Raw genomic sequence first — 12,740 nt, forward strand, 5'->3', positions numbered from 1 at the left:
TCACTGGAAATATTTCTTCAAATTCTCGATATTCCAGGTTCTAGGCAATGGTGTGCCTTCTAGATGAGCTATTCTATATGCTCCTTTCCCTACAACTTCAGTGACTCGGTAAGGACCGTCCCAGTTGGGCTCGAGTTTTCCCACTCCTGCAGCTCCTTTCCCTATTTCAGCTTTTTTAAGGACTAAGTCACCTTCTGAAAAGCTTCGTTCCTTGACTCCAGCATTATGATACTTAGTCATTTGTCTGCGGTAGGCCTCTGCGTGTATGGATGCTTGGTGCCTTCTCTCTTCTAACAGGTCTAGGCACAGCTTCATTGCTTCTTCGTTGCGCTCTTCGTCTATGATTTGTACCCTGAGTGTGGGCATTCCCATTTCTACGGGAAGGACAGCCTCTGTTCCGTAAGTGAGCCGGAAGGATGTTTCTCCTGTGGCCCTTCTAGGAGTTGTTCTATAAGCCCATATTACGTGGTACAACTCGTCTACCCATCTCCCTTTCAAATCTCCAAGTCTCTTATTGATTCCAGATAGGATAGTGCAATTGGTGACTTCGGTGAGGCCATTGGTCTGTGGATGTGCCACGGAAGTGAACTTCAGGTTGATCCCCAGTTCAGCGCAGTATTCCCTGAACTTGGCGCAATCAAACTGTTTCCCGTTGTCTGTGACTAGGGTATGTGGTGTGCCAAACCTGCTCATTCATTGGTAAGCCAATTGATGATCTTCTGGGACGTTATGGTGCTCATTGGTTGCACTTCTATCCACTTGGTGAAATGATCTATTGCGACTATGATGAACTTAACTTGTCCTCGAGCTGGGTGAATGGTCCTAGTATGTCTACTCCCCATGTCATGAAAGGCTAAGGACTTCCGATTGCTGACTGGTGGGCTGCCGGGGTTCTTATGATTGTGCCAAATTTTTGGCATTTGTCGCACTTTCTCACCATATCTTCTGCGTCTTTCTTCATAGTCGGCCAGTAATATCCCTGGAGCAGTGCTTTCCTGCTCAAGGTGGCTGCTCATTCGTGTGCCCCACATTCTCCTTCGTGGATCTCCTTCAATACATAAGCTCCATCTTCTATCGAAATGCATTTGGACCATGGGTGTGTGACCGAGGTCCGGTACAAAGTTCCCTCTATCATGGAGTAAACAGACGATACTCGTACCAGTTTTGCTGATGCTGCTCTTCCTTCTGGGACCACTCCATCGTTTAGGTATGCGACAATGGGTTGCATCCAAGGATCTAGCTCTGTGACTGGTAGAATTTCTCTCTCGTCTATTATGTGACTCATCCTCTCCTCTTTCATGTAGAGTGAGAGATACAGGGGACTTTTTGTTGCAGCTGCTTTTGCTAGTGCGTCTGCTCTCATGTTCTTCTCTTTGGGTATGGGGATTATTTCCCACTGTCCTCCATTCTTTTCTATTTCTTTCAGCATCACCTTTGCTCTTTCCATGTATTTTGCCATGTTGGCATCTTTCATCTGGAATTGTCCCAAGACTTGGCTGGTAACCAGTTGGGAGTCACTATGGACCTTTTGCTTTTCCGCTTTTACTTCTTTTGCTAATGTGAGTCCTGTTAGAAAGGCCTCATATTCTACTACATCATTGGTAAGGCGTGAGCATCTAAATAAGTTTATGCAATAGAAAAAATATCAGCGTACTTGTATACCTGCCACGTTGTTGGTAGCTTTGAACTTTAAGTGTACTGCATGCTCTATGACCACCTTCTGAGGTCCGAGTAGAACTATTCCTGCTCCTGCCCCCTGCTCACTGGAGGCTCCGTCTACGAACAAGTTCCAGGTTATGTTCTCCGTGACTGCGTCGGGTGGTTTTTCCGTCATTTCTACGACGAAGTCTGCCAATGCCTGTGCCTTCAGCATCGTCCTCGGCTCGTATCTGATATCGTGCTCTCCTAGTTGCACTAACCAGCTTACTAGTCTTCCGGATGTTTCTGGGTGATGGAGAGCCTTGCGCAGGGGTTGATTTGTTCGGACAATGACTGTGTGCCCTTAAAAGTACGGTTTCAGCTTCTTCATGATTACCACCACAGCTAATGCCAATTTGTCAATGGTTGGGTAGTTGAGCTCTGCGCCTTTAAGTGTTATGCTAACATAGTACATACGTTGCTGTTCTTCCCCTTCTTCTCGGACCAGAACGAAGGCGATTGTCTCTTTCCCTACTAAGAGGTAGAGGTATAACATCTCTCCCGCGATGGGTCTACTTAGTAATGGTGGCTGAGTCAAGAAGGACTTCAGATTCTCAAACGCTTTCTGACAATCTTCATCCCAAGTGAATTTTTTCATATTCCTTAGTTGCTTAAAAAATGGCAAGCATTTTTTAGCTGATGAAGAGATGAAGCGTCCCAGTGCTGTGACGCGGCCGTTTAACTTCTGTACTTCCCAGATATTTTGCGGAGCCTTCATGTCAGCTATGGCTTGGATCTTCTCATGGTTAGCCTCTATCCCTCGTTGGCTGATCAGGTATCCTAGGAATTTGCTTGCTTTGACTCCAAAGGCGCATTTGGCTGGGTTAAGCTTCATTCTGAATTTGTTTAAGACTGAGAAAGTTTCTTCTAGGTCTTGGGCGTGTTTCTCTGCCGTGAGACTCTTTACAATTATGTCGTCGACACAGGCTTCAACATTCCTTTCTAATTGATCTTTGAACATGAAATTTACCAATTTCTGGTACGTTGCTCCGGCATTCTTTAGTCCAAATGGCATGACGTTGTAGCAATACGTCCCTTTGTCTGTTACAAAGGAAGTCTTCTCTTGATCTTCCTTATCCATGGTTATCTGGTGATACCCTTGCGCAACATCTATGAAACTATACAGGAGGTAGCATGCGGTTGAGTCTACTAACTGGTCTATGCTTGGGAGCGGGTAACTGTCTTTGGGACAAGCTTTGTTCAGGTTAGTGAAATCCACACACATTCGATATTTCCCATTTGACTTCTTGACTAGGACAACGTTGGCTACCCAGTCTGGGTAGTATACTTCTCGGATGAAACCAGCCACTTCTAGCACGTTAACTTCGTCTGCGATAACCTTCTGCCTCTCCTCTGTGAAACGCCGCTTCTTCTGTACCACGGGTCTGCTCCCTGGTTTTATGTTTAATTTGTGTGAAGCTATTTGCGGATCAACTCCTTTGATTTCTACTGGTTCTGTAGCGAATGATTCCGCGTTGTTCTTTAGGATGGACTGTATTCCCTCTTTCACCTCTTTTGGGACGTCTGTTCCTACCTTTACCACTTTGGTCGTAGTTATTTTGAACTCCTCCATGTCTCCAACTGGGTCTGCGCCTCCTACTTCTTCTTCGTCTACGACCATCCTAGGAAAAGTGGCGATTGGCAAGCTTTCTCCTTCTTCTGTTGTTATCATACAACACTCCCTGGCCATTTCTTGGCTTCCCCTTACTACTACCGTTCCCTCCGAGGTGGGTATCTTTAAGGTTAGTAACCTGATGCTAGTTACTGCGCTTGATTGGTACAAAAATGGTCTACCGAAGATTCTGTTATATGCTAGAGGTAAATCTACTATATTGAGCTGGGCATGTAGTTTCCTGAGTGGCCCCTCGGTCTTCTCTCCTAGCTCTACATACAGGTTCACGGTTCCTTCCGGCCGGATTGGCTTTCCTCCTAGTCCGATAAGTGGGACAGACGCTTTTTCGTAAGTCTGTGACTGATCCTTTCATCTCTTTAAAAGCTTCCAGGGTTAGTAAGTTCACAGAACTTCCTTCATCTATCAGGATGCGCTTGACCAGGTGGTTTCTTATCACTGCTTCTATCACCAATGCATCATTGTGAGGTCCTCGTACGTGTCCTCCATCCTCTGGACCGAATGAGACTTCTTGAGCTATTTCTCTTTCAATTGCAAAGATTATCGCAGAGCCTCTTCTGTTCCTTTTCTTCTTTTGGGAGTTGCTGTAAGGCTCACCTCCATCGATGACATGTATTACGCCTGCGACCTCTTTAGCTTTCTTGTTCTGTTCTTCTTTTTCCGTGGTGTCTCCCTTCCTCGTTTCTCCTGTCTTTTCGTGGACGAATTTCCTCAGCACTCCGGATTGGATTAGTTGTTCTATCTCTCTTTTAAGATCCTAACAGCGATCTGTGTCATGGCCATAGCCCTCGTGAAAGCGACAATACTTGCTCTTGTCTCGTTCCTTGTCTGGGTTCATTCTCTTGGGGTTGTTGAACATCACCGGGTTTTGCTTCATCCAGCTGAGTATGTAGACTGGGGCTCGGTTCAGTGGCGTGAAGTCATAAGGTCTGCTCAATCCTCCGAATCTCTGCATCCGGGGTCTCTCCCCCTCTTTCTTTCCTCGATATTTGGAGTTGTCTTATTTTGTTGTCTCCGACTTCTTGGTCAAAGTTCTCCTGGCTTCGTCTAGTTCCACATACTTGTGTGCTATCAGCATTAAGTCCTGGAAGGTGGTTGGTTTTTTCATCAGAATTTTGTCTCGGAGCTCTTCAAATCGGGTCCCAATCTTCATGGCCTCTATGGCTGTGTCGTGATTCAGATTCTCGATTTGGACCGCCTCTTTATTGAATCTCTCCACAAAATTCTTCAACGTTTCTTGGTCTCCTTGTTTACATTTTCTTAAGTCGCTGGAACTTTTTTGCATTGGGATGTTGGTCCTGAAGCGTGCTTTAAATCCTGTGGCCAAATCAGGAAAGGAACCGATTGAGCCAGCTTTGAGATGCGAATACCACTTCTGTGCCAAACCTTGCAGTGTCGCTGGGAACACTCTACAGAGCATTGGGTCCGTCACGTCTTGTAGCATCATAATTGTTTTGAATTTGGAAATTTGGCTCTTCGGGTCTCCTATTCCATCAAAAGAGTCAAATGTTGGCAATTTAAACCTTGAAGGGAATTGTACCAATTAGATTTCAGATTTGAGGGGGGAGTCCTCGTCTTCCTTGTCTTCGTCTCCTCGCTTTCCTTCTTCTCGAAATTTCCTCATAGCGTTGTTGATTTTCTCGTCAATGTGCTCCTCTACCCCTCTTCTTTTGTTCGAGGAGTGGCTCTCTCTATCTTTCTCTGGGGCCTTTTTATTCTTCTGCGCTGAGATGGCTTCCTTGGATACATGCTCATCGTCGATATGGATTTGATTGCTCTTAATTGTCTCTACGCCTACGTCTTTCTCTTTGTTCCCCAAATCTCCTTCTTTGTTTCGTGGAGGAGCATCTGCTCTACCTTTGTTTGCATCTTTCCGTTGAGGCACTGGCTCGGACTGCCCCCTTCTTGCGCCTTCTTCTCCTGCTTTTCTTCTTTGCGTCAGAGCTTCGGGTCTGCACCTCTCTGCTGGGACTGTAGGTTGCGCTTCCTTCCTTGCATGTCGTTCCGCTGACTGTTTAGCCAGTCCCACCAAGTAGTCCTGAAAATCATTAACACTTTTCAAAACTGCTTCATGGTATAGTGGTGGTAGTGGTACGCCTTGTGGCACATACGGCGGAACCAATGTAGTCGATGTCACTGTTCCTTCTGTGTCTAAAGACGGGAAAGGAATGGGGTTGATTGGCCTCTGGTATCCTTGATAACTGGGATGATTCCAAGGAGGATATCCTGGGTACCATCCCGATTGCGGATACGTCATTGGTGCTTGATATTGGGGGGGGGGGGGGGTGTAATAACCCCACGGTGATTGCGTCTGCCCTGGGACTCCTCTCCTTAGGGGCGGTGGTGTAATATCGTACGACACTCCTGTTGTTGGTGGAATAAGGTTGATTCTTGGTGCAACTCCTCCTCCAGTGCTGGCTACGGGGAGAAGAGTTGGCCCGCTGCTTATGGGCAAAGCCCCCGTCGTTACTACCACTCCTGGGGGCGGTGGTTCTTCCTCATTATTCATCTTCTCGGCAAGAAACCAAAATTAAGAATTTTTAAGTGCGTAGAAAACGAACTGATCATTCCCACAGACGGCGCCAAATAATGGTTCTTGATCTGCCGGTCCAAGTTTGATCCAACCTACAAGAGAAAATAGGTTAGAAGGATTCGAGCCGGTGTTGGCTTGAATACCCTCCGATGCCTAAGTCAGATAGATTGGAGTAGTGTTGAGAGTGAATATGAGTGAAATTAGGGTTTACCTGACCTAGGACTGAATATATATATACTTGTCGTCATTGTAATGCATTAGGAGTCTTCTCCTTTATTCTGAGCTCATCTTCTTGTTATGATGAGCCATACTTTGTCATTATCCCTGATCTTTAGGGGTGTCTACCTTATCCGTGTGATTAGTTGGTTGCTGTTAGGTTCTGGGTCAGGGACCCGTGACTGGTCTCATTGTCTGTGACTTATGTCTTGTTACAGTCTTCTGGTACTACTTCGGGCGTGATATCCATCAGGTATCGATGAAAGGTTCAACCCATGATCAGTTTCGACAAGCAATTAGAGCAGTGATAGACCAAATAATATGAACTAAGTTTGTGACCCGACTTGGGAAATTCTTTCTACCATTAGTTTCGGTTAAGGATAATCGGGAAAGATCAAGGTACTTAGATAAGAAGATATGATGAAAATGAATAATTGAAGTATACAATAAGAAAGATCGAGAGATAAACAACAAGAATTGTAATTGGTGGATTAAGAGTTGAAACTTCCACCTCAAGGTTTTGATTATAAAGCGGAATAGTAGGCTGTGAAAGGTACAAATGTAATGGATGCTTGTGAAGTGCTAAACCTTAAACTTCAATTAGATCAAATAAAGAGTAAAGTGTATAATGTGATCGATATAGAAGATTGATTATGATCCTTAAAGGATTAAGATGTGTTAGACACGATCAAACTTGTTTGGTATATTCCCAGAAAAAGATCCTCAGGGAGAGGACTTCGAGGAAGAAGAGTTATCAGATGAGTCTGATGTCGAGGAGTATCTGAGTGAGCATTTCTGGTCCAATATACGGAAATATCGTAATCTGAGGGAGGATGCAGAGATAGCCAACGGTCAGGCACAAGTGGCTCTGAATCAGGTTAGGAGGCAAATGCGCTCCTTTTTACGAGGAATGCTACCAGTGGGACTGTATTCCACTGACTTTCTGCGTATGGTCGAGGGAGTGCCAAAGGTATATGACATATATGATAAGGTATAAAGATTCAAAGATAGATTAAGAACACTATGAGTCAGGTAAATTAATAGGAGTTGAAAAAGTACGAACAACTTGCGTATGTCGCAAAGAACTTGATAAGGGTTATTGAGAAACGAAAAAGAGAAAGTCACGTGGAAAGATGACAAGAGGATCAAATGGATCAAATTCTATATAGTCGTGAATACATAGAAATAGAAAAGGATAAAGATAAAGATGACGCAAACATAAGATCAGATTCACTGACAGTTAAGATGTAAGTAGAGGTACAATAGAACAATATGTAAGTAATCGAGAGCGCACTACGTCGATAATTCAGACAAATTGATTGTGACCCATTATTCAATTGGTGATCGACGTTAAGAGTGTTGAAACAAGAAATATCAGAAATGCGATATGCAATAGAGGTGATACCAGCATATGATCGGCTTTACAGATGGCCATGATGTTAGTACGAATACGATAAGACAATACATATATTTTTGAGAACGCAAGAAGAATACCATAGGATTAAGAGACACGATAAAAGCGCGAATAAGGAACGCAAGAAGAATACCATAGGATCATAGCATTTAGGCTATTAACCCTATTGGTTGATTAAGGACAAGAAGTCAAAGAAAAATTACGAAGAAGTACATCTACGATATGGACAAAAGTAGGAATAACAAGTGGAATAGCAAGATCGTAGATAGTAATGAGAAGTAAGCTTAACGCTATGTGATAGTAAAGAGAAATGATTTGGAAGCTAAGAGCCAAACTAAGATTGAGAAATAGAAAGAAGATATAGATAAGAAAGAGTTAGTTTATGACAATAAATACTAGAAGCATCTTTGAAGGTCAAAAGACGAACAACAAGAAGACGACAGAGAAAAGAAAAGCGTAAATGGAATGAGAAAGGATGATGAATAAAAAGATCAAGCATGGAGTGAGTAACGACGTCATCAGAGGATATTCTGATGTAAAGTATATAATTGGAAGAGGATTAAGATCCTCATTTAAGAATTGTAAGCAAAGAAAGCTTACCTGAGCATTGGTCACACGCTGTCTTATTAAAATAAGAAGTCAACGACCAATATGAAAATCCTATCAGGTTGAAAACCAGATTAATGAAACAAATTGATGTGAAGTAAGAAGGGACAAGGAGTTTTAAGAATAGCGTGTTACGCTAAAAAAAGGAAGTAAGTCAATAAACATACGAGATATATATTGACGCAAAAAGAAAGGCAAGTAAGCCTTACAAGGAAAGTAAACAGAGACCTTATAAGGATACACCATGGAGATCCACCTCATGGATAACCATGATAAGCAACGATAACGGAAGAATCTTCATACGAGAAAATAAATAACGAGACAAAAGAGGATAGCAGATAAGGGGATAAATTCCTAACACGACGATGAATAACAATTGAATGACGACAACAGTAATACAAAAAAGACTACGTAAGTAGTGAAACACGTATTAATTGAGTGTCCATATCACTCAATAAGGAATGATGATAGGATTAGACGAAGTTAGAGAACAAGATCAAGTCGTGACAACGACCAAACAAAGAAGATTAATAGACTGTTAAAACGAGAAAGCCTGGTGATAAGGATTATCGTCCTTAGTGATAAATATCGCCAGAACGAACTATCATTGGATATCAGTATTAAACAAAGAGTTATAGTGAATGTAAGACAAAGGACAAACACAAGAATTGTGTTATAGAATAAAGAGAAGAGGTCAAAGGTAAGGTTGTCAATAATAACTGACATCAAAGTGTAAGAAGTACATAAATTGGAATGACGATTCCATGCGCCGACAAGTGTCGTAAAATGAACACGGTAACTCTACTATGAATAAAATTCAAGATAAAAAGGGGATTAAAGTAAGTAAAGAAAGTATATGAAAATTCGAAGACAAATTTTTATAAGGGGGGAAGAATGTAATACCCCAAATATTTTTATCATGCCACGTGTCGTAAATTCCGACAAATTAAATCAAGATGGATTTAATTTTATATATCGGGAGTTCAGAATAATTTATATTGGGCTATTTAACGGGATTTAAGGAAATAGCTGAGGAAATTCATATAAAATAAATTATAAATCCAGAGTAGATAATTGTTTCGCCAAGGTCCGCGAAATGTTTTACTGTACCTGTGGTAAAAGTTTCGGGTCAATCGGAGACCTTTTAAAATTTGGACGCGGATGCGTTTTGGGCTAAATTGCAACTTTTGAAAAGTTCAAGGACCAAAGTGCAAATTAGCTAATTAAATTTCAAGAATAGTAATTAAAAGATTATTGACGGGAAATAATAATTTTTAGTTAGTATTATTTATATGAATATAAATAATAAGTAAGTAATTGAGTTAAAAGGATAATTTAACCGTTTGGTTAAATTAGAAAGTTTAAAGATAATTGGTTTAAGTAAAAGAAATGAAGGATTAAAAGGAAAATTGTCCAAGTATATATAAACATTCAGATGAAAGAAAGAGAGAAAGAAGCATCCAGAATCAAAGGGATGCATCAGATGAGGTTTTGACGAACGATTACGATCCGCCGCGGTTCCGCCGTTTCTCGTCCAAATCGAGCGTTCTTTATATCGATTTGTTCAGAAGTCGATTCTCTATCGTCTTTAAGTTATAAATCGAGGTAAGCTTGACGTTTTTGTTGCGAGAATTAGTGAAAAAGGGTATTTTATTTTAACGAATTAAACGAATCGTAGTCGAATTTCTATAGTCGTTTTTGGTAAGATTTGAATTGAGTGATACGTTAAAATGAAATGGAAGCATGTCGGGAGTATCAGAAATCGACGTAGCACCCGGAAAATGACTTTTACGGGGGCTGAAGTTGGTGTGCGAACGCACACCGTAGTGTGCGGACGGAAACCTATGTGCGAACGCACAATAGCTGGTGTGCGAATGCACGGGACCCTTCGGGCGTTCGCATAGCCAGTAATCGTACCTGTTTGGGCATTTTGCCCCGTTTTGACCTATATTTCCGACTTCAAGTATGTCGGACATTAAAAGTGAATCACAGACTTCGAGAATACAAAATTTGGATGTGAAACGTAACGCGTTCGATTAAGGTGTTAAGTTTTATAGAGCTTATAGTTAGATATCGATAAAAAAGGAAAATGATTAAGAAATTATCAAAATTAAGAGCCGTATTGGAATACGATTGTACTCACCTAAGTTTATAAATTAGGATTTTAGTACTAAGTCTACGTTTGTAAATTAAACGTACAGGTGATTTGGATAAGTAACTGACGTATCGATGAGCTACCAGGCCGATGAGGTGGAATAGCTACGTAATCAAACGACGTATGGAGCTCGCGTTCATGGGATCTTTATATTATTATATTTTTGAAAAGCGGTCACTGTGAGTGGCAAATTTACTTTCGCGTATTATTATTATAAAATTCATTTTCTTATATTATGAATATTATTATTAAATACATCGTATCTATATAATTTGCTCGTATAAGATATTGATATGTTTGATTGATCCGCTTATATGAATGATGTTTTATTCATTGCTTTGTATACATGAATCTAGTATGCGATCTGAAGAAACTAACTACCTATTGGATGTCACTAGGCTGTGTGATCACCAGTAATTGAGTCAGTCTAGCGTGTCCAGATTGTCAGTAAGATTATGAGATGCGCATATGATATGAATGCGATACGAGCGAGAACTCGTTTAAAGTAACCTGAGCCCCGTATCTAGTGGGTTGGACCCACAACTTTGGGACTAAGAGATTGGTCGCGGCTGACGTGGTTGAGTGTGAACACTCCCGGGTCGGACCATTTGGATCAATTTGATTTGATTATATACGTTTAGCAAGTCAAGGATTAGAGTTTCGATCGGATCTGTCACTTAAGGATGTTTGCTGTTTGCTTATATCATGTATGGATTTACATACGTATTAAGCATGCAATGCTATATTTTGATAATACCATTAGTAATTTGCAAACTCACTCAGTATTTTCCCAAATACTGACCCCTCACTCTGATGTTTGCAGGTAGTCGGAGTCGGGTCGGATTAGATAAACCATCTCCATTGTGCCAGAAGTCGTTGGACTTGCACAAGTATGAATTCCTAGAGCTGCAGTAGTCAGTAGGCGTTAATATAAGGATTGATTTCAAATAATTAAATTGAATGTAAACTCTAATATGATACTTTAATATTTATAATTGTATTATCTAATAGAGTTTTTCTGAAAATGTTTTATATATAATTTTATACTTTTATTTGTGAAAAATTAATAGTAGTTTTAGGCTTGCTACGGGTTTCGGAGCTACCGCTCCTTTTCCCTAGCGCCGGTCTCGGCTCCATAATTTGGGTCGTGACACATTGGGAGTCTTTTGTGCTGTTATTGCAGCACCTCAGTCACGTTCGCTATGGTAAGATCTCTCTAATTTTAACTTTGATAATCAATTTAAAGGTTCTAACAATATTTATTAGTTTATAGGAACCTATCAAAACTTTTGTGGATCGATTCGGAAGTTTCTAGAAAGAATCAAAAAATCCTATTTTTCAACAATCCAGTGAGCTTTTCACGCCCGTAACAGAAGGGTGTCACGGGCGTGACATGTCTAAGGGTTTCATATCCACTTTGAGAAAGAAATATAGCGAACGTGACATGAGGGTGTCACGCCCCGTTGGGGTTACAACAGATTTCTTCAAATTCCCCAACGGCTATGAGACACATCGCAAGACAAGAGTGGACCACTTGTCCAGAACAGATGTCACGGGTGTGACACAGCTGTTTTCTACAAAAATCAGCCTTTTCCCTTGAAAGCTTAGAGGAGAGTTGTTGGGTTATAAATACCCCCACAACCACCACATTTATGTGGTTAGACACTTTAAGAACAACAACGACTACAAGCATTTAATTAAACTCCTACTTCATTTATTGTGCATCAATTACTTGATTACTTCTATTTGTTGTTGATAATCAATACTTTAATTTATCATTTAGTGTTTGTGGATTTGTGATTATCCTTGAAAAATCACTTAGTGAGTTTATGTTTAGATCTAGTAGTGCACTAGGTGTCCTATTAGGAGGGACCGAAGTTGCAAAAATATAGAATAATTTGAATTGAAAGAAAAGATAGTATCGAGTAGGACGTTTATGTTTATCGAGTTATACGGAGGAATTCAGATATCCATTTATTTTAAGATAAGAAATGACGAGATTAAAAAGAAAAATATATAAAGCGAGCTTTATGCCTCAAATTGGAAATCTGAGTATTAATGTATGAGGTTGATTCCTAAGAGGGTAATGGAATATATTTTATAAAGTATCAGAATATTATTATTTATTTGGTTATAAATAATATGTAAAGGTTTGAGTTAAAGTGTTTAATCGATCGTTTGGTTAAAAGAAAAGATAAAAGGATTAATTGTATAAAAGAAAGAAGTGAGGGATTGAATAAGAAAATTAATCAAATTATATATAGAAATTAATATGAATGAGAATTCATATTCCATAAGCCAAAATTCATCCTCTTCACGATCAAAAACTTCGAGAAGCTAGGGTTTGTTCGTTTACTATCTATTTCCAGCGATTCTTGCGCCGTTGAGTCAAGAAATCGATTTACTATCACCCTAAGAACTGAAATCAAGGTAAGTATCAATTTTTTGTTCGTGAAATTTGATACTCATGGGCTGTTTTGAATTAATT

At 40.5% G+C, this 12,740-nt stretch overlaps 2 protein-coding genes across 2 annotated transcripts; both read right to left on the reverse strand.

The window, feature by feature from the left end:
* LOC126672610 (uncharacterized) lies at window positions 1-693 on the reverse strand. The gene has a single exon (XM_050366563.1). The coding sequence runs from the start codon at window positions 691-693 to the stop codon at window positions 1-3; it is 693 nt and encodes a 230-aa protein (XP_050222520.1).
* Window positions 694-4,328: 3,635 nt separating this feature from the next.
* LOC126672612 (uncharacterized) lies at window positions 4,329-4,775 on the reverse strand. Its single transcript, XM_050366564.1, has one exon. It carries the CDS (start codon window positions 4,773-4,775, stop codon window positions 4,329-4,331), a length of 447 nt encoding a protein of 148 aa, XP_050222521.1.
* Between the last annotated feature and the right edge of the window lie 7,965 nt (window positions 4,776-12,740).

This window comes from Mercurialis annua, linkage group LG3 (assembly GCF_937616625.2).
Source record: "Mercurialis annua linkage group LG3, ddMerAnnu1.2, whole genome shotgun sequence".
Taxonomy (NCBI): Eukaryota; Viridiplantae; Streptophyta; class Magnoliopsida; order Malpighiales; family Euphorbiaceae; genus Mercurialis; species Mercurialis annua.

Bases quoted from the DNA above. Each gene is read 5' to 3' on its own strand.
- LOC126672610 (XM_050366563.1), bottom strand. From the start codon at position 693: ATGAGCAGGTTTGGCACACCACATACCCTAGTCACAGACAACGGGAAA.
- LOC126672612 (XM_050366564.1), bottom strand. From the start codon at position 4,775: ATGATGCTACAAGACGTGACGGACCCAATGCTCTGTAGAGTGTTCCCA.